The sequence below is a fragment of the Alosa alosa genome, chromosome 7, assembly GCF_017589495.1.
Source record: "Alosa alosa isolate M-15738 ecotype Scorff River chromosome 7, AALO_Geno_1.1, whole genome shotgun sequence".
NCBI lineage: Eukaryota > Metazoa > Chordata > Actinopteri > Clupeiformes > Clupeidae > Alosa > Alosa alosa.
In genome coordinates this window covers 23,517,854-23,540,353 of record NC_063195.1, presented here as the reverse complement: position 1 = coordinate 23,540,353, position 22,500 = coordinate 23,517,854, and the positions used below count along the sequence as shown (strand labels likewise).

The 22,500-nt window shown below is 44.6% G+C and overlaps 2 protein-coding genes across 2 annotated transcripts in view; both read right to left on the bottom strand.

The window, feature by feature from the left end:
• Window positions 1-5,559, bottom strand: part of LOC125298316 (echinoderm microtubule-associated protein-like 6) — a 63,362-nt gene extending 57,803 nt beyond the window's left edge. The window contains 1 exon segment of the mRNA XM_048249018.1: window positions 4,396-5,559. Within this exon segment, the coding sequence (XP_048104975.1) occupies window positions 4,396-4,592 (197 nt within the window). The 5' untranslated portion in view covers window positions 4,593-5,559.
• Window positions 5,560-8,757: 3,198 nt separating this feature from the next.
• LOC125298484 (spectrin beta chain, non-erythrocytic 1-like) overlaps window positions 8,758-22,500 on the bottom strand; it is a 57,956-nt gene continuing 44,213 nt past the window's right edge. Inside the window, 13 exon segments of the mRNA XM_048249230.1 lie at window positions 8,758-10,732; window positions 12,815-12,857; window positions 13,142-13,315; window positions 14,359-14,567; window positions 16,960-17,014; window positions 17,473-17,570; window positions 18,003-18,199; window positions 19,432-19,516; window positions 19,983-20,121; window positions 20,370-20,515; window positions 20,517-20,612; window positions 21,518-21,709; window positions 21,711-21,896. Coding sequence (XP_048105187.1) covers window positions 10,499-10,732; window positions 12,815-12,857; window positions 13,142-13,315; window positions 14,359-14,567; window positions 16,960-17,014; window positions 17,473-17,570; window positions 18,003-18,199; window positions 19,432-19,516; window positions 19,983-20,121; window positions 20,370-20,515; window positions 20,517-20,612; window positions 21,518-21,709; window positions 21,711-21,896 — 1,854 coding nt within the window. The 3' untranslated portion in view covers window positions 8,758-10,498.

Sequence of the window (22,500 nt, the reverse complement as noted above, 5' to 3'; positions counted from 1 at the left end):
TAACAGAATTGTGGAATTCACATATAAGAGGACATAAAAGTAGACATGGAAGACATAAAAGTAAGACAACAATTATAATAATAAGAACAAATATACAACATTGTTGGTGGTTGTGGCCTCACTGGCTGTCCCTCAGGTCGTGGCAGGCTGCTACAAATTTTGCAGCCAGAATGACCACATCCTCATTCTCTCCGAGGATGTAAGGCAATTTGTCATTTGTCCAGGTTTGGAATTCAGGAAGGGTTGAATTTAGTTTATTGAAAAATAATGTCTGTATTTCCTCATATTTTGGGCATTCTGTTAAGAAGTGGAGCTCTGTCTCCACAGCCCCCAAGCTGCAGTGTGAGCACAGCCAGGTCTGCCTGTGTCTGCCTGTGTCTGCCTTTTTCAATGGAGAGACTGTGCTCACTGAGTCTGTACATAGTCATGGTTTTCCTGAGTTTTGGGTCTTTCAGTGTACTCAGGTAAGTAGCTATTGTGTATTCACGTTTTAGGGCCAAATAACATTGTAATTTAGATTGTGTTTGGGTTACTTCTTTCCAATAGGTGATATAATTTTCCTTTTCATTGTTTGTAATTTGGTTGGGTCTAATTGTTCTTGCTACTGTAACATTGTCCCGGGCCTCAGTGATGTGGGATGGTGTGAGGTTTACTGAGTCTCAGGACAAGTTGGCTAAGTGGGCTCCTTCCTATGTTTTGCTCTTGGCTTTGAAGTGCTAGATAGTGGAGTGAGTCGGGGTTGCTCATTTTAATGTGTTGCCAGAATTTGAGGGCTCTTTTTTGAATATTGATGATAAGGGGGTATTGGCCTAATTCTGCCCTGCATGCATTGTTCGGCTTTCCTCTGTACCCGGAGGATACTTTTTGCAGAACTCTGCATGCAGGGCTTCGATTGGGTGTTTATCCCAGGTTGAGAATTCATGTTCCAAACCCCATACCTCAGAGCCATATAGTGCAATTGGTTCGATCACAGTTTTAAAAAGTTTAATCCAAATTCTAATTGGTAGCTCCAATCTAATTGATCTTTAATGGCATAAAATGCTCTTTTGCTTTTTTCTTTGAGTTCCTTCACAGCCAAGCCAAGCGTCCCGCTGAAGTCAGAGTTATGCCTAGATAGGTGTAGTTATTTGTCTGGTCAATTGTCCTGTTGCCTATTTTAAAATTGTTGGTGTTTCCCCTGCAGCTTGGAATGTTTTTGAAACACTAAGACCTTGGTTTTTCAGAAATTATTTTAGGGCCCATGTGTGGCAAAATTTTGCTAGTACATCCATGTGGTGCTGCAAGCCCTCTTTTTGTTGGTGATATCAAAACCAAGTCGCTCGCGAAAAGCAAGCACTTGACCTCAGTGTTCTGCAGCATGAGTCCTGAACCTGCAGAGTTCTGCAATGTGTTTGCCAATTCGTCTATATAGACATTAAACAGTGTAGGGCTTAAACTACAACCCTGTCGTACTCCCCTCCTTTGGTGAAAGAAATTAGTCCTGTTACATCCTATTTTGACGGCACACTTGCTGCTCAGATACATAGATTTGATTATGTCGTATAGTTTTCCTCCCACACCACTCTGGATCAGTCTATATAATAGGCCTTTATGCCATATGAGCATCTCTCTCTCTCTCTCTCTCTCTCTTTACCCCCCTTTTCTCTCTCCCCATCTCTCTCTCATTACTGTAATAGCAACCCTGCACCAGGATTCTGACATGGCTGACAGGGTGTGGCTGTGGTGATGATTCACACTACGACTGGACTGCCGACACACTGACCGCTCCTAAACCCTGAGCCGGAGGAGGAGAAACAGGGTCCTCGTTAACCTCTTCACTGACCACCAGGGCCAGAAGGTATCCCTGCCTCACCCACCACAGAGAACGTGAGATAGAGGGGGAGAGTGAGAGAGAGAGAGAGAGAGAGAGAGAGAGAGAGAGAGAGAGAGAGGGATGGAGGGAATGAGGGAGGGAGGGAGGGAGAGAGAGAGAGAGAGAGAGAGGGAGAGGGAGGGAGGGGAGAGAGAGAGGGAGGGAGGGAGAGAGAGAGAGAGAGAGAGAGAGAGAGAGAGAGAGAGAGGGATGGAGGGAATGAGGGAGGGAGGGAGGGAGAGAGATAGAGAGGGAGAGAGGGAGAGAAGGGGAGATCTCAATCCCTATCTTCCCAAACGGGTGAGAACAGCTTGATGACTTCAGCATAATCGGACCGGACAGTTCCGCTGCGCATGTTGACCCACATGGAACGGCAGAGGAGCAGAGTCCGAGCAAAATAATTGTTGCGAAAAAGAGAGAGAGAGAGAAAGAGAGAGAGAAAGCAACCAAGAGACAAGAATAGCCGTATATCCTTCAGGGAACATCAACCTAGATGAATTAGTGCTACATCGCAACATTATTAAAACATTTCCTAATTATATGACTAAAAAAAATGGTTGCAATTTAAAAAAAGACGTGAAATATTAAGATGGAAAGAAATCATTTACACACCTACAGGTCCTGGGCCATGATCAATGCACATATTTGTGAGAATAATTAGCTATAGTTCTTCTTAAGTCAGGCAGATGATGGTGCGTTTAGAATGAGCAAACAGAGTAGGCCAGTGCTAGCCTGCGGGGCCCAGCACACTCAAGTCATAATGTCCCATTCATAAATATTTAACTGGATGCACGTGTGTCTTTGTGTGTGCTTGTGTGTGTGTGTGTGTGTGTGCAAGCGTGCTTGTGTGTGTGTGTGTGTGTGTGTGTGTGTGTGTGTGTGTGTGTGTGTGGTGGTGTGTGATCAAGAGCGTGCTTGTAGTGCAGTGTAGTGCAGTGCAGTGTAGTGTAAAGTGTGTGTGTGTGTGTGTGTGTGTGTGTGTGTGTGTGTGTGTGAGAGAGAGAGAGATAGATAGAAAGATAGAGAACGAGATAGATAGAAGAGAGATAGAGAGAGAAATCAGAGTCAAGGGACCATGTGTGGTGTGTGGGAAAAGAATGCTTATGTGTATGTATCTGTGTGTGTGTCTGTGTATGTGGAAAAGAGCCAGAGAAAGGAGGAGGGCGAAAGAGAGAAAGATGGAGGGAGAGAAAGACGGAGGGAAAGAGAGGGAGATTAATCGGTAGTTCACCCCACATACTGTGCCTCTCAGCTTGAGGGTGTGCTGAAGAGGGAGGGAGGGAGGCGCGTTGAGAAGGAGGCAGAGGGGGGGACTGAGCTCTCTCATGGTGACTCTAGCATTCTTCACGTCTGCTATCTTATCGGTCCATCACAGACCTTGAGGACACATGCCATGGCATGTTATGGAGAGAAACTCATGCTCTGCGGGTCTGTTCATTATTAGCATGCGGTCGGCTCTCATGAAGGCCATGTTTCATAACATACAAAAAATTGTGCTCAAAAATAGATAGATGGCCTTGCCCTGTTAAAGTGAACTGCATTATGTTCTTTTCTTTTAAAGAAGTTCTAGGCATTTCTTGGCCTGAAACAGAACTCTTGGAGTCATTTTCAGTGGTGAGGAACCCTGGACAGTTCCACAGTTGTAGAACCCTGGACCATGATGTAGAAGGATGGACAAACAGGCTTGCAGTGAACCCTGAATTCTATTGGTTATTTAACAGTTAAGCCCAAGTGAATCTTCTAGGTTTCTTTAACAAGCTGATAGTCAAGGGGATTCCAAAAGGGTTCCATAAAAAGTCCCATATCAAAAGTCAGATCAGTTTGATTTGTGTAGTACATTATGCACCAAACGTTGCGTCTACGCTACAGAATAGGCATTACAATTGTGTGATAAACCCCCCAAAAAGCCACAACACCTGCCAGCTATGGAACCTCAGAATAGAACCAAAGTGGCTATTGCTGCACATCCCGTGGATTCAACTAAAACCATCCCTACACCAGAAGACTTTGACAAGATTTGGGAAAGATTCTTAAAAGATTGTAATGTTTTAAGTAAAAGCTTGAATGGGGGACATTAGTTAAAAAAACTCCAATCTTTCATGATTTTTTCCCAAATCTTGTGAAAGTCTTCTGGTGTAAGGATGGCTTCATTCAGACCATGAAATCTCTTGAACCAATTGAACGTCTGTCTGTCCACGCCAGTCGGAAAGAGCGTGACATGCTGTAGGCTTCTTCAGCGCACTGCAATGGCTTGTGTTGCGTGTCGCTGACTGCTCAATCAATGACTGTCGCGCTGCTTCTGTGTTCATCCGTCTCGGTATGAACGCGACTGCTCCCTGAAACCCTCCCAAGAGCTAAAACCCAACGGGACTGCTGAAACCTTTATTTACTCCCATGTTTGGTTATGTCTAAAAGCCTCTACAGCAGGCTAACTCCATGACAGGTGGTAGACAGAGAGACACACCACATATTGGGACGACATGCATGTTATGGAGTCACCGAAGAAACCCCTAAGTCTGTGTCGGTGAGTTTAGATTTCCTACCTGATTATGTCATCGTTGTGTCCCAAATAAAACTTCTGCGTGTGCTCCCTGGTGTTGTAGACCACACCGACACCAGCCACGAAGTACACTATCTCCTTGCCCGCCGTGTAGTACAGGTTGTTGCGGCACTGGTGCCCCCGGTAGCCGTGGATCCATTCCAAGCGTAGCTGGCAGCGAGGAGCAGTCTTGTCCGTCATGCTTTTTACGCGTGACAAGCAAACGGTATTTTTTCCCCTTTCTACTTAGCTATCCCACGGCTCAGTTGCTGCAACGACATAGAGAGACTTCCGCCGACCAGTGCTCGGCGTAGTCCATCAGCTCTGGGTAGGACCGGACAGCGGCAGTGTAGGCTTGACGAGGAGGGAATTCCTCTCCTAGCGGAAGCTCCCTTGGCCGACAGATGATGACCGAGCGATATCCTTAGGTGTCCGTAAAATCCCCTTTGAGGTCGGCGTGGGTTCGTCAGTGCAACGCCTCATTTGACATTTTGTTCAGTATTGACGTTAGACGTTAGTAAATGTTGTCCACCTTGAAGTAACACATAGCCTGCTGAATCACTGTTGCTATTCCAATAATGTTGAGAATTGATTTAACGGTTGACAACTCGTAGGTTACACACAGGTAATCGAATATTAATTTAAAAGATAATTTAAAAAAAAGAAGGCAGTATCAATGAATAGCCAAAACTAGCAACACTGCCCTTTCACCGGTAGTGGACAGTGGGCTACAGCTCCTCGTGTAGGCTACGCTTTTAAGACGCAGCGTAATCCTTCCTATAGTAGATGCTCTCTGCAACTGACTTCACTACTACCGCCTAATACATCCTGATTGCACGATTATAACCGTCACCTCCGACAAGCTCCGCTATTAGACGCGATATCTGGCCAAGCAAGCATTAGTCACTCCACCAAAGGGCGATTCCGTGGTCGAGGTCGGTGATGTGTTGGGGAAAAATAAAACGATCGGTTCATACCCTCATCGGGATCCGTGGGCTGACACCAGTCTGTGAGAATTTTTCAATGAATTCCTCCGTATGGCAGTTCTGACAAGGGCGATTTTCCATCAGTGCCCCTACACGGAGAACCCCGAACACTATCGCCGGTCTCACCACCGTTATCTAGGTCCGTACCAAATATTGCGATCCATTGCCATCTAAGTTCTCCTGGCAGAAAATCAGACGGTCGCTGATCCTTACGTGTTAAAATAACACTCTTCCTAAAGCGATATATGACACTGGGAATCGTTTTCCGTGGATTATCCCAAGGAACGCTTTAGACGTAATGCTTGGAATTTTCTCACTGGCTTGGCAGGTATGTTTGCGTAAAGCTTTCAAGAATGGAGGCTCTGGTTTTTAGTTTCCTATTCAGTTTGGTTACCACGACGCCTTGTGGTTCGTCTCAGATTGTGCTGCTACGTAAAAAAACGCAAAGATGATAGAGGCTCATGGTACTTGTAGTTTCCACAGCGCTATTAAAGCCATTATTGCGGGAAACCCCTAGTCGTAAAACTACAAGAACCGCCGGTAATTGCGTTTGCGCTGTCCTTGGTACTGAATACTCTATGTGGTCGATGAAACGTGAGTTAAAGAATATCGGGAATTGGGCTACTACTTACAACACTTGATAGATATAGCCTACCTGTCCTGTTAAGTTATTGAAGAAAGTCGAGTGAGATATATCTTAATAAAATGTTAGACTATTCAAAAAGGAGAATGCCTGTTATACCGACAGCTCCAACTTCGCCCAGGACACCCACGCATACTTCTATGAGGGGTTCACTGTATAAATGAGAATAAAAATGGTACCAAAGACCATCAAACTGATGGATGCAAAATGGATCATGCGATTTTAAAGTAACAAAATGTAGCCTATAAAGAAGACACAAAAGAATTAAGGTACTCTTGTATAAAAGTAAAAAGCCTTTATTGATCACTGGCCTTTATTGATCACTTTCTTTTTCTTTCAAATGTAGCCTAAGTTTGAAAGACTACTTCTCAGGTATTTTGTAACTGCTTCAGACCTATGATTCACATCTTCATAGTTGATGTTCACCCGTGCAGCATTAGATGCTTTAGTTCATAATTTAGTATGTTAGTTTGGGATTTTCAACAACACATTAAATTTATATAGCGCTTTTCACGACACTCAAAGCACTTCAGTGATGGGAAACCTCACTAACCACCACCAATGTGTAGCACCCACTTGGGTGATGCACGGCAGCCATTATGCGCCAGAACGCTTACCACACACCAGTTTTGAGGTGCGTGAGGGTGTAAATGAGCCAATTACACTGGGAGGACAATTAGGGGGCCAGATTGAATGAGCCAGGTTGAGAACTTAGCCAGGACACCGGAGAAACCCCTACTCTTTGCGAAGTACCATGGGATCTTTAGTGACCACAGTTTCATCATTCATTCAACAAGCCCCTATCCTATCCTTATCCTTTCAAATAAAGTTAATCATTTGGTAGATTCGTCTTTCAGAATAAAATGACTCATTCTACCTTTTCATCGTGTGTGGATCTCTACAGTCTAAAGGTTTCATTCATCAACAGAATACTGACCTTGAGCAGTGAATATGTACACTGCTGGCTGACTAACGCTATAGAGACACAGACTGGGGAGACGGCATGTAGGCTACTCATCATATGTCTCTATATGCTTGTGTAAGCCATTAGTACACCTGCAGATATTAATGAGAGTACAAGTATAAATGTGTTTAGCATGCATGTGTGTGTGTGTGTATAAATGCATGGTCAATGTCAGCTCAATAACATGTCCCTGCACCTGCCTATAGCACTGTGTCTGTCAGATTCAGTGTGTGTGTGTCTGTGTGTGTGTAAACAAACATCAGCTGTATGTTAATTTTTGTCTGCGTTTGGTGTATTTCAACCCATTGAAAGTTGAGAGTTTGCACGTTAGCTTTTGGACACACAACCAGGTTCCTGTACTGGTTCTCGTGGGACCATATGGAAGCACCATATGTGTCAGATTATCTCCTACATTCACCTCCTCACCCCTCTGAGGAAGTAAGCACAACCCCCCCCCACACACACACACACGCTCCCTAATACTAAAGAAAAAGAGGGGAGGGGGTGAGAGTGTGCAGGGGTCATATCTGGCCCCTCCACCAGCAGTCTCTGCCCCTCCTGGGTGATGCTGCATGGCCTTGGTTTGCACACCCACATCAGCCGGCTGCTTGTGCACCGGTGCGTCACTTCCTTCCCATCAACCCCTCTGTTTCGCCACGCTCGGCTGGATGAAGTGCTCAGCGGGTCGGGACCTCCAACTGGAGTCAGTCCACGTATTCGGATATTTTATTCTAGGCATTTCAATCTCTCTCTCTCTCTCCTGTCTCTCTCTCGCCTCTGAATACTCTGTCTCATTTAGTGTCTTTCTCAACTACCATCTCTCTCACACACACACACACACACACTCTCTCGCTCTCTCACACACACATACTCTCTCACTCTTCTCTCTCTCACACTCTTTCTCTCTCTTCTTTCAAATTGATAGTAAAGTCCATGTAGTTCTTCAGGAGGGCAGACTTTCAGGCATCCGTGCGTGTTTGCAGCACCATTGCATCCATACTTGTCTGGTTTAATTGCATTAGGTGCAGGGTGGTGTGGCTGGACACCATGTCTACAGCAGACACAAATAAAGCCAAACACACACACACACACACATGCATGCATGCACACTCAAACACACATACAAACCCACACACTCAAACACACACAAACAAACACACACACACAGTAGATCCCAAACGGTTCCACTGTAATCAGATTAAGGTGGGACCGACTGTGTAATTAAATCAGTCATATTAGGCCCTTACTGCAGGGCAAATACAGCTCATGTGTGTGTGTGTGTGTGTGTGTGTGTGGGGTGGTATCTGTGTGTGTGTGTGCTAGCTTGTCCCTGGCTGTTTCTTCAGAGAACATGATAATGGAGTTTTTTCCACAAGGCAATATTCACTGAGCTCGACGACTTTATTTCCATAGGCAGAATAATCATGGCATGTTGCAGGTATAAAAAAGTAGAATGAAATCTGCATAGATTCTTAACTATGTGCTAACTTAATTATGTTTTATTAAAATGGCTTTTCCCTAGTGGTCATCATCTAGAGCATGTTACATTCACAGTTCATTCACATATGCAGCTTCTAGAACTCTCTGGGTTCAGGTGAGAAGGCATTAGTAAGACATACTGTATGAATGAGCAAATCCTGGTAATATGTCCCTACACAAACACACACACGCATGTGCATGCACAAACACAGACACACACACACAAGCACAAACACATGCACAAACACACACACATCACACACACAGGAATAAAAACACAAACGTGATCGATTGTAATGTTTAAAAGCATTTTAATGACATGGCACATATTTACCAGAGAAAGAGGGGGCAGAGGTTTACAGGTGCAGTTTCATACATCTGAAAGGCCCAGGGCCAGAGTTTACATATATACCCAGCGGCCCTGGATGGATACCATTCCTATTATGTCTTTTTTATTTATTTGTTTATTTTTTTCTAGTTTTCTGATTGTGCAGTAAAGATGAAAATTCATTCATTTTTTTAATGTCTCGGTACAATAGATACAGTGATGAAAGAAATGCACACTATGTATGAAAAGAGCGGAATAATGTAGCAAAAAAAATAAACAAAAATAAAAACAAATATTAATGCACAGTGCTGAAGCCAACAAGCAAGCAACCATATTTTTAAAGTCTTATTTCTCCCCACTTTTTTGTTTATTTTGATGTATTATTACATTTTTAATTCCCAGTAAATGCTTTTTTCCCCTACCCACCCAACTAACATCAATGTTCTGTTAAAGTGTTTATAATACAGCTAGCTTTTTTATACTCTGTACTAGGCTTATTTGAAACATATATTATGATGCAACTCAAAAAGAATGACAGTCAACAAACATATAAACAATATGGGACAAGCAAAAAGGGAAAATTAAAATGTAAAACATATATATTTAAAAAATTAGTAGGGTTACAAGTTCCCTCTATAGAACATTCTGGACAGACTGAGATAATGATGTATACATAAGTCTTGCTACCTTTCACAATCTGAACCGCAATTTTGCCTCTGGATGCGGCGAATTGTGAATTGAAACGTTGTTCTAATCAGCGATAATCTATCATGTTTAATCTCTGCATGGAGGATCTAGCTGAAAGACTATTTGTGAAGAATTCATAATAGCTGTACTGGTAAAATGGACATTGCGCTTCGGGTCCGTTTTGACTGGAATTTGTAAATAGCATTCCTTCACTGTCGAGGAAACAAATGAGATTCTATAGAAACGATTCTATGGAATGTCGATCTGTTTTTTCAAAAGTGATTGGAGAACGCCAACCACCTCTGGCGAGACAGCCTCACAAAATTGAGGACATTTTTCAAAACTTCAAGACCCCTTTGGTGATAGACAATTACAAAAGAAAAAATAGTTATCAATAAAATTGATCCAGAAATAACATTGAAATTCAAGATTATAATACTAACAGTAACACCGATAAAAACCAAAGTATTGAAAAAAAAAAAATGAAAAATCAATCTGGTCCTTAAAACATTTGTCTTCAAGATGGGGTTTTCCCAACACACTGAACTTCCAACAGCTCAAATGTTTAATTTTTTCTTCACTTCATTTCATTTCACCTTCACTTTAAGTTTTTTTACGTTTCCGGTTTTTGTTTGTTTTTTTGTTTTGTTTGTTTGTTTGTAGCAGATTTCGAACCCAATTTTGGGAACCCATAGGCACAGAGAGTGGTGTACTGGTTCTCAAGCTTGCATGCTGGAACATCACTGCTGTGGATACACACACAAGCATTACAAAAAAAGAACAAAGGAATTAAAGAAAAAAGAAATTGAAAAAAGAAGAGAGGGACAGGGTAAAGGAGGTGTGTGTGTGTGTGTGTGTGTGTGTGTGTGTGTGGGAGTGGGATAGAGGTGGGTGGGGTGGGGTGGGGTGAGTTAGAATGTCTGTTTTGACTGGAGAAGAAAAGACAGAGCCAAAGAAAGAGAGACAGAGAGAGCGAGAGATAGAGAGATAGATAGATAGATAGATTGATAGAGGGAGTCTCTACTGCTTCTTCTTGCTGAAGAGGCTAAAGCGTTTTTCTTTGTCCTTCTCCTTGTCTTTCTCGCGCTTGCCCGGGCTCGACTCCGTTGTCAGGGTGACGGTCGCCGGCAGTGTTTGAGCGCGGCTGGTTGCCGGGGTGCTCTGGTTGCTGCTGGGCGTGATCTCCGACTTGTCGGAGGAGGCAGAGCCCATGCTGGCGTTCTGGATGGCCTGGATCCATGTGTTCATCTCCTCCTACGAGAAAGGTCAAAGGTCAAGGACGACTCACAAGGGCTAATGAAAGACTAACTCAACAATGACCTAAACACTAAGAGACCCATATCCATATTTATAAGATGCTCTATACTAAACCCTATACATCCTCTACTCATCCTATAGATCTTCTCTTCCAAGGTAGCTTAGCAAGGTTCCCACTAAATCGATACGTCACTAAATGGCTTATACTGCGTTAGCTACCCTGAACATGATTTGCCCTGACTCTTTACTAGTGCTGAACAGCAGCAGTGCGACTCACTGTGTACCGCTTCTCTCTTCCCTTTCCTCGGTGCTAACACAGCTTACTGTGCGTTATGTAGCTCAGAGCCTCCATATGGCACTGGGCTCCGGTATGTATCACCTGCTGCATCAGTGGTGCAGCCTACCAGTGCTGTACATATTGGGTGGAATATGAAATACATTTCCCATGAGTCATCTCTCCATCCATCATCCCCGCGTTCGGATTTGACAGGGCTAATTAATTAGGCCCGCTGTGGTCCATCTGGCCACTGGACGGGGGAGGTTAGTTAAGAGACGGCCCTCGGCGGTCCACTCAGCAAAACCAGGGGCAGATTTATGAGGCTGCATTGCAGAAGTGTGAGCTCATGTCTGATCGGGGGGCTTAGAGGGTGCACTGCATACTGTAGCCACAAGGGGGCGCAGTGGAGTGGCCAGTGAGTGGTGACACTGTGCAAAGCAGCTGTGCAAAGTGGCAATGCAGGAAGGATTTAAAAATGACTCCTAAAAATGGTCCTATAGATGCAATTTTTTTACTTATTAATTTCTTTGTTTATTCATTACTTGTTTGTTTGTGTTATAACTACATTTAAGGAGCAAATGAAACCTATCTGCAAACTCAATCATCTTCAACTAAACACTTCAAAGACCAAGGAGATGGTGGAGGCTGCAGCCCTTCAATGTGTGCAGCAAGCTCCTCAGGATGTTCTACCAGTCTGTTGTTGCCAGCGTCCTCTTCTATGCAGTAGTATGTTGGGGAGGAAGCACAAGGAAGAAGGATGCGGGGCGAATTGACAGGCTGGTAAGGAAAGCTGGCTCTGTAGTGGGAGCTGAACTGGAGTGCATCACTTCACTATCTGACAAAAGGACCCTGAACAAACTGATCAACATCTTGGACAATGAGTGTCACCCACTCCACAGCACTATTGTTAAGCAGAAGAGCCTGATCAGCTGGAGACTTCGCTCACTGCCTTGCACAACAGACAGACTGAGAAAGTCATTTGTCCCCAGGGCCATTGAACTGTTCAATGCTTCACTTAAGGGAAGAGGAGAGATAGACTTCTCTGCATAGTCTGTCTGCCTCTTCACCCCCTCCATGTTTGGATACTGTCTGTCCACTAGCCACTTTTACCACTGTCTTTCTGCCTCATTGTTTGCGTGCTACATTAGCACATTAGCACATATGCATAACCCCTCCCTCCATGCCACAGCCGAACTGTGGCCACACTTATACCTTTATTTCGGCATTGTTGCACTGCTGGACTTACTCATTTGCACTATCACCATGACCACTATCACCATTGCACTATCACCATGACACTCATTCACGCAGAGCACCTTACCTTACTATGCACAGAGAATCACAGGCTCAGTCCCTGCCTCAGTCATTGCAAGCGCCTCTGATTAATTAATCACCACTATGTGGATACTATTTTTTAGTATTGATTTAGATTAAGTGTTAGTATAATTTTATATTTTATTATATTTAGCATATTCTTTATCTTCTACTGTCCTTATTGCTTAGTTGTGTTTTTATATTATATACTTTAATTACTCTTTCTGCTGTTAAAGAATGTGTTTGTGTTGTCTGTATGCTGCTGAGACCTTGAATTTTCCCTGGGGATCAATAAAGTATCTATCTATCTATCTATCTATCTGCAAATGGTACATCTGTACTGAGGTGGCATCTGCAGGGCATCAAGCCCTGGTCTACAGTATGTATATATGGGCACAGGATCAGGCCTGTCTGTCTGCTGGTCACTAGGGAGTCTGCTAAACTCTATTTCAGTCCTGCAATGGAAAAGATGAAGAGCAGTGACTTACATCGTCTTTGGCTTGGAAGAGATACTCGTTACCATCGGTAACCCTGCAAAACAAGAGACGTTCCCGTTAAAAAAAATAAATAAAATATATATATATATATATAGTCATGAATACTATACGCCTCTAAGAATACCAAGTCCAGAACTGATCAATCAGCCTAATAAATCAACCAAATCAGTCAATTTATTTAGGGTGCAAAATCGCAAAGTGGGATTGTCCCATCATACACTTCACAAAATGAAACAATACAATAAACTGGCTAATATCCAATAATAATGAGGCCCATCTATGTCAAGGTCTGATGCAGGCTGGTGCCTGAGCTCTTACTTGAGTTTGAAGACGTGTTTCTTCTTCTTGTAGTCGGTGGCCACTTCGCACACGGCCTCCCTTAGGCTGACGGGGATCTCGTTGTGGTAGGGGATGCCCTGACTGGCGTTCTTATTGTCCTTGTAGAAGCCCATCTCTTGGTTGTTGATCACACAGTAGACGTTATGCCAAGACCTGAGGGGGTGGGTGAGGTGAGGGGAAGATTCACTGGGTCAGTAAATCCTGATGTTGACAAATGACAGGCCTTTATGTCAACTAGTTATTTATATGAGTACTCTATACAACCCATCTTTTAGGATCAGCTCGTTTGACTTAATTGGGGAAGGAGGGGTTAAAGATATCCGAATATTGAGCATGAGGGAGTGTTGTCATATTAGAAAGCAATCTCTCTCGACCAATCCCTCCCAAATAGAACTTAGCAGCAGCACTCACAAAGAGCTGTTAAAGCTGTATAGCTTTTTGTCCAGCCGACAAAACCAACACAACTGCAAACACATAGATTTAGCAATTTTAATTTCTATTTTTAGGATAAATCCACAAATCACTAGAGCAGCTGTATAGCTTTTCCTCCAATCAATACCCACAAGGTAAGAAGCTCGCTGCAAACGTGCACTTAGCTGCTGACTGAGCTACTTTGAATAGAAACAATGGCTCTTGTAATACAACTGACATGTGTAAGTCGCTTTGGATAAAAGTGTCTGCTAAATGAATAAATGTAAATGTAAATGAATCACTTCTCATGCCGCCATGCTGTGCTGTGCTAGCTAGCTAGCGAGCCGAGTTGAGCTGTAGAGCTTTTCCTCCAATCAATACCCACAAGGTACAGAGGCTGCAAACATGCACTTAGCTGCTGACTGAGCTACTTGGAATAGAAATACTACTGAGAATTCGATCACTGCTCATGCCGCCATGCCGTTCTGTGCATGGGGTGTTGGTAGCGTAGTGGCTAAGGAGCTGGGATAGCATACAGGAGCCTGAAAAAGTTGTGGGCTCAATTCCCGGCTTCCACCAATTGTGCCCTTGAGCAAGGCACTTAACCCTGAGTTGCTCTGGGGAGACTGGCCCTTGTAATATAACTGACATGTGAAAGTCGCTTTGGATAATAAGCGTCTGCAAACAAATAAACATGAATGTAAATCCAATGTGCTAGCTAAATTAATGAATGTGAATGTAAATGCAATGTGCTAGCTAGCGAGTCGAGTCTAACTGAGCCGTACCGGTTGGAGGCCTTCTTGTTGTGTCCCTCCCACTCGTGCTTGCGGTGCAGCAGGCCCTCCAGCTGGGCGGCGGGTGAGTCCTGGCCCTTGGCCGGCAGCGTGGAGGCCTGGCTGCCCCCCTTGGCCCGCCGATCGGAGGTGGGCGACGGGATGGGGCTGGGCTCCTTGGAGCTCCGCTCGGCCACGCCGTTCACTATCTCACCTCCGTCCTGGTGGAGGAGGAGAGGAGAGGAGGAGAGAGAGAGATGAGGGAGGAGTGGAAAGGAGGAGAGAGGGAGGGAAAGGAGGAGAGGAGAGGAGAAAAGGGGACGGGGGAGTAGGGCAGAGGAGAGATGACAGGAGAGAGAGAACATGTAGAATAAAAATATTGGCATTACTCTCTTGTTTACACAAACTGTTGAAGAGATAAAAACATACATAGTCATGCAGGGAGCACTGTGAAAGTGTTTTTCTGTATAAATATTTTTAAATGTCAAATGAAGGTTAAAGACTAGCATAAAATAAAAGGTCATGAGATGAAGAAAGGTCAAGAGTCTGGACACTAAGATACTGATGCTGTGCTGTGAATGTCTGGTAGAGGAGCCTCCAAAATGTTAAGTCCATTCAAACAGTGACACAATCATATTAACAATCTCACAACTGAAAGAGCAGCCCAACAGATTGTATATGAAGTAAAAGCACAGCAAAGTATAAACTGCATCAATCCTTGTCGTTTTCTAAATAGACCATGCCCCAAACACCAATGCATGCCGTTTCAAATGTAGAATACAAATCCAAACAGAGACAGTGGTCATGAAGAGATACAGAGAGTAAGCCAAAGCAAAACACACACACAGGCCAAATCAAAACAACCACACACACACACACACACACACCAATCAAATCAGATGATTTGAAAAGAGTTTAGAAGGACCACACAAAAGTTCACTCCACTCCACTCCACACAGGGTACTTTACCCTCTCAATATCCACCGCTAAGGGTCCATCCAGAATTTAGTTGCTCATCTCAGGCCATAGCTATCAATGCCTGGGACAGAAGCCAACTGCTAGCCAAAACACTAGCCAACATGATCTCATGTAGACGCCTCGACCCAATCGTGTGGCAAAAACCTTTTTTAACCTTTGACCTAAACCGAATGCTATTCCCTACCATTACATGTGAAAGCTTTTAATAACATCAACTACATGTTGAAATCTGATTCAAAATTGTAATGCTTTTGTGTTGTGTGTAATGTTTTAACGCTGGCTCCTTTACAAATAAATCAACCCGTTAGGCAACAAACAACAGACATGAACTAACTCTTGACAACAAAGACAAACATGTGGGTTAATATTTCTTCGACACAAGTTAGTACATGAAACATAGACATGAACTAACACTTGACAACAAAGACAAACGTGGGTTGATTTTTTTTTTGACACATGAAGTTAGTTAGTACATGAAAAAATAGGCTGATTAGACATTTTATTTTTGTGTTAGTGAAATGGGAGAGTGGGATGATTAAATCAAGAGACACAGAACACAAACAAGCAAGCAATGACATGGATGATGAACTAGATAAATAAAACAAAACAAAACAAAGCACACAAAACCAGTGACAACGTGCCACAAGTGAAATGAACCGAGGGAGACCTAAACACAGACACTGAGAACTCTTGTCAAAAATGAAACAAAAGGCAATAACAACTACTCAAAACAACATCCTTAACAGCACTACCGCCATCTCCTATTACCAAAGCTGACCTCTGCACACACACCTCGCCAGTGTCAACAGTAGAAATGTAATCTGAACTACTCCCGTGCCATGCCATACGGGACTAATACGTGCCTCCTCGGCAGTGCCAAAAAGCTGTTATGAAAGTGAGTCAGCTCTTTCAGAATGAGCACACGTTTCCCTAATTCAGTTCTGGAAGCACTGTCATGCATTTACATGAAATAGTGACCTGCTTTTAGTAACCAAAATGATGCAGACTATCTGCTTAGAGCACTAATCTAAACATGGTGGAACTCAGGTCAGGCTTCGTTTTCAACCTTCATTTGAGATCTGCTCTGTCATTACTACTCTTTAAATTATTTATATAGGCGTATCCCGATTAACTGTGTGTTCATTATTAATAACAAAAACCCTGTAGGGAGTTTTCAGATTTTGGTCAAACGGAACATCTGACACTGACCACACCTGCCCTTAATCGAGGTATTGTACACAACAGACCTCATATTTCTACGATTTAAAATTCTGCAACTACATTGGAAGACAAAGAACATCTACATCAAAACAAGGATTCAAGGGACGTGGAGTCTCTTGATACAGCCACAAATGCAATGCAAACTGGTAAAAAAAAAAAAAAAAACTGTACAAATGCAAACCTCAGAAAACAAAGCACTGTGGGTCGGGACTTGTAGTCCAAACAAGTCCACTTCAAAACACTGCAGTGCTTGGCCACCACACTTAAAAAACCACAAAGCATTACACAATGTTCCTATGGAGCCTATGTACTGTCCACTGCGGGAGGCTCTGCCTCCGAGCAGGACCTGTCCTGGACAGTGCGAGGGCCCTGCAGGCCAGAGTAGCTTTGGTAGGCATGGGAACGGTAACTAACCCGTGGTGAATCCTGATCCGACGGCAGTCCGTTCTGAGTCACTTGCTCTCCTTCCCTGTGGAGAGAGGGAGAACAAGAAAGAGAGAAAGAGGAAGAGAGGAGGACAGGGAAAAAGGAAGAAACAACAGAAAGACAAAGAGGTTATGGATTCAAATTAACATCATTGAATGTTATTTTTATACATTTCAAATAAGTATAAATAATACATTAATATATATTTAAATACATACAATCAGTTATCTATATATAGTGTTCATTCCAGACTTCCAGCAACACTCTGAGCCTCTCCCACCGTCTAACTGCCTGACGGCTTCTCTCTCTCTCTCTCTCTCTCTCTCTCTCTCTCTCTCTCTCTCTATCTCATGTCTTACCTCTGAGCCTCTCCCACTGTCTAACTGCCTGACGGCTTCTCTCTCTCTCTCTCTCTCTCTCTCTCTCTCTCTCTCTCTGCCTCTCTCTCTCTCTCTCTCTCTCTCTCTCTCTCTCTCTCTCTCTCTCTATCTCATGTCTTACCTCTGCACCTCTCCGTCCTCCACCAGCGGCTCTGGAGTCGGGGGTTTTCTCCTCCTCTCCTCTTCCTCTTGCTGTCTTCTCACTTCCAGTAATTCCAGCTGCAGCAGGAAAGAGAAACAAGCAACGGTCACGCGGCAGCGAACGACACGCACGGAGCCCTTCGCCACACTCAGGCCTGCGCACATCGCTGACCGCCCTCTCCGACTCTGCGAGGCGTCAGGCGAGTGAGTGAGGTAGCCCGTGGTGTTTTCTCGGAGGTCAGTGCTTTGCGTGGGAGAGTAGGGTAGGATGTGTGGTCGTATGAGTTACTGTTTCCTGCTTTTAGACCACACCTTGAGTAAGGGGTGAAAAGCCCCATGTCTTTTTGCATGTTCTTTTCCTCCCCACCACACACACACACACATTTACTCATTTACTCATTTCTAGTTATCCTTTCCACGGCATCCATTCCCTCTTCCCTCTTTAAAACACACACACACACACACACACACACACACACACACACACACAAACAACCTCTGACCACCCACCGTAGTCAGTCTCTCCAGCGCTGAGAAGCGCTCCTCCCAGGTGGCGGCGGACTTCTCGAAGGCCTCGTGGCGCTTGATGAGCTTCTCCACCTCGTCCACGCTCTGGCCCATGGAGCCGGCCGACAGGTAGGGCTCCTGACCCAGCAGCCACGCCTCCGCCACCCCTGCGTCCCGAGAGAACTGGTGCACCTCCAAAACTGGGGGCAGAGGAGAACAAAATAATCAGAATTAGAATCAGAATCAGAATCAGAAGCAGAAGCTGAACCAGGATCAGAACCAGAGTCAAAATCAGAATCAGAATCACAACAAAAATCAGAATCTGAATCAGAAATCAATCATCAAAATGAAGAAATAGAGTAAATGGATTTAATATACCTGCTGGTTCACAAGAAATACAAGGGATTTGGACTACAGAGAATACATCTTGGTTGTGTGGTAGAAAATAAGTTACTGCACATATACAATGGAGGGACATAGGAGTGATGTAAATCGTACAGAAATCCACACACTCTTTCATACACGTGCCCAAGAGGACTGTCACCGTAGCAGTTCTCAGGGAGACCTAAGAGCTGCTCTTCGAATCCATTAAGTGAAAGTGTGTGTGTGTTAGGTTTGTAATAAGGTTCTTTTTGGTTCCTTTTTACACGCATAAGGGATACAGTTGCCTGTATGGAAAGTAGTTCAATTCAAGCTTTTCCCAATACAGCAAACCAAGAACCGATAGCTAACCTACGGATAACTCCTATGGATATCCAGGCCGCAATGACAGCATTTTTCCCACGTGAAATACACGCATGATTCAAGGCTAAAAGTTTCGCCTGGTAATCTGGGTGGAAAGTGAAAGACACAAAGTTTCATTTCCTGCTTGCTGCTGCTGACAGTCATTGCGTTTTAGCCTTTACAGTGAACAAATAGAGAAGCCGCAGGGAGGTCATCGCCTTTTAAAAATGCCCGCTATCCACCGGCCCCTGCCCAAAAAAGCTAGAACGTTGTCCAAGCGTCGCTTGAACGTTTAAGCAACGGCAGAGACACAAGTGTATGACTGGAGGGTTTAATCACTGAGGTCGTGTGGAGGTTAGTGGGGAACTTCTCATGCATACGCCAACGACAAGAGACAAAGGCTTTAGGCAGAGAGGGACAGGGAGAGAACAAAAGCCTGGCGTGGTGGTGGTAACCGTGGCAAATGCTCTCTCCCACACACAAGGAACCATTAGCATTCATGCATTTGGAGGATGCTAAGTTAGCCAATGCGATTGACAATAGATGTGAAGATACACATTTTTAGCAAAATGCATACTGCTCCTGGGCTTGAGAAACCATGACCTTGGTGTTAACCGCACTTTGCGCAACACAGACCTACTGGACACTGGAATTAGAAGTATAATTCCGCTCTAGCTGTTTGATGGAATGGACCAATGGCGGTACTCACTCAATCTTAGCCACTCCCATCTGTCCTCCCACTTGTCAATCATGTCTTTCCTCTTGTCTGTCAACTGTAGCAACTTTTCTTTAATCTGTGGGGTTGGGAGAAAAAACACACATTGTATGAGCACATAACTGTTTAAATTCATCTATTGTTTAACAAACACCAGCCATTTTGGAATTTCCTTCTAAAAATTATTGACATTTTGCACTGAGGAAAACCCTCAATTACATCCGTTACATGTGTGTAAATGTCAGCCTTGTAAGTGCTTGCAGCCCTTTCTAATAAATGACATACCATTCTATATGATCTATTTTCAAATCTTAAGAAGCCTGGCTGACTCCTGGAGACAGGCATAGTGGCACAGTCCTGCATTTCCCATCTCTAGGGCCCTGGATTGGTGGACAGGGTGGTGTGTGGGGTACCCTGGGTTTGTGTACGGGGTGGTGTGGGGTACCCTGGGTTGGTGGACAGGGTGGTGTGGGGTACCCTGGGTTTGTGTACAGGGTGGTGTGGGGTACCCTGGGTTTGTGAACTGGATGGCGTGGGGTACCCACCTCTTCTGATGCGTAGTGCTTGCGCGCCAACAGGGACTTGCCCAGCTCGATGCAGGCAGTGAAGCTGTCGTTACGGGCGTCGATCTCGGCCTTGATGCCCTGGTGGTTGTTCATCAGGAGCTCCACAGAGGAGACATCCCTGGGAAATAGAGAGTAATAGTGAGCTGAGGGGTTTCTGGGTAATGTAGTTTGGTATCACTGGGGGGGATACATATCCACTATGGGGTTGGATTTTAATTTAAATCACACACATACACACCTCTCCTTGTTGCTACCCTCTCTCTCTCACACACACACACACGCACGCACACACACACACACACACACACACACACACACACACACACACACACACACACACACACACACACACACACACACACACACCTGGGCTTCTCCTGGGCCTCGATGAGGCGGATGACGTCCTCCATCCACAGCATGAGGTCGCGCACCATGCTGAAGAAGCGGAACTTGTCGCCGGTGTCGAAGAAGCGCGCGCCTCGGCCATTCGCCCCAGAAGGCACCGCCACGCCCCAGCACCTCGGGCCACAAGGCCCGCTGGATGTCGTCGGCCTTGTCGCCGGCGTACGCCGACTGCAGACGGGCCGCATCCTCCTGGAGCTGCTTCACCTGCGGACGGAAGAGAGGAGAGAACTCGTCCTCACAATGCTCACGGTGTCAATAACAATAGTAAGGCAGACACAGTAGTGATCAGGATGTAGTGGAGGCTTATCGCAAGTAAACACAGTTTATCCACCTCTGAAATTTCAGAAATAGAGTTTATCCACCTCTTATTAGAGTTTATCCACCTCTCAAAAGAGTTTATTCACCAATTGCAACTTTTAACATTCAAAAATCACACTGTATTATCCACATTCACAACATGTACACTCATCAACACTGTAGGAACCATTTAATACCACTGGTATTGTTATAAACATTGGACAATAACCTTCACCATCATCAAACATGTTCTAAATGCCTTTTTTTAAAAAATGGCGCAGTCCACCTCACTGTGATCACATAATTCATAGTTTACTCACCTCTTATTTTACCACTACATCCCTGGTAGTAATGCACCTAAACTCAATGTTACAATGCTCAATGTTTCACACAGCTCAGAGTGAGATGATCACAATGCACTGTACCCATCACAAGCTACTGTATACGATACGACCTATGTGTGAGTAAATGACAAATATCGACCCCTTGGAATTATAGGGTTCTATCTACGTTCTGAGATATTGAGCTTCAAAGTTTTAGGATTTCATAGAGTTATACTGATAAGCGGAACAAACCTCTTTAGATGTAATGTGCAAAAATGCATACAACTACAAGAAACACCTCACCTCTTCTTCTTAAGTGGTCACAGAATAACAATATGTCAAGAACTCAATTGTGACAAAAATGGCACATAGAACCTTATACTAAGGGGACGAAATGTACATTTTATTCTATTCTACTTTATTCTATTATATTATGTACCGTATGACGTGCATATGTGCGTGTGTGTGTGTGTATCGTCACGGCCATACCTGCGTCCCCAGGGCTTGGATGTCGTGCTCAAAGGCCGTGTGCATGCGCTGCAGCGTCTCCACGGTGTTCTGGTCGCGTCCGAGCTCCTCGGCAGCCGGGCCAGGTTTTTGTCCAGCCTGCAGCGGCCGAGGATCTCCTTTGGCGTGCCGGTAGAACTTGCAGCTCGTCACGAGGCCCAGGATCTGGTCTTGGCGTGTCGATCAGCTCCAGCAGGTCGCCCGCGCCTGCTTCAGGCCGTCTCCACCTCCCCACCGCGGGCCCGGCTCCGGTGTGCCCCGCGTTGATCAGCTCGTCTGCCATGCGGTTGACGCTGTCCACGCGCTCCTGACCGATGGTGCCTGTGTCGCGGGCGAACTCGCGGAAGCGCTCCTGCAGCATCTGTGGGTGGGGAGGCAAAGGATGGAGAGAAAGATAGGATGGAGAGAAATATAGGATGTGGAGAAAGAAAGGATGTGGAGAAAGAAAGGATAGAAAGAAAGGATGGAGAGAAATATAGGATGGGGAGAAAACATGGATAGAGAGAAAGAAAGGATGGGGAGAAAAAAATGGATAGAGAGAAAGATAGGATGGAGAGAAAGAATGGATAGAGAGAAAGAAAGGATGGGGAGAAAGAATGGATAGAGAAAGAAAGGATGGGGAGAAAAATGGATAGAGAGAAAGAAAGGATGGAGAGAAAGAATGGATAGAGAGAAAGAAAGGATGGGGAGAAAGAAAGGATGGAGAGAAAGAAAGGATGGGGAGAAAGAAAGCAGCAGAGGGGAAAAGAACAAGGGAGGAAAGTGGGAAGAAGAAGAAGAAAAGATGGAGAGAGTAGACAGGATGAGAGAGAGGAGAGGGGAGTTGGTCAAAATGTCAAGGAGAGATGGAGATGGTGAAAAAACACCAATGGCAGAAGAACAGCAGAGAGACAGACAGAATGAGACAAGAGAAGGAATGAGAGAAATAGAAAAAGAAGGGAGAGAGAACGAGAGGACGAGAGGAC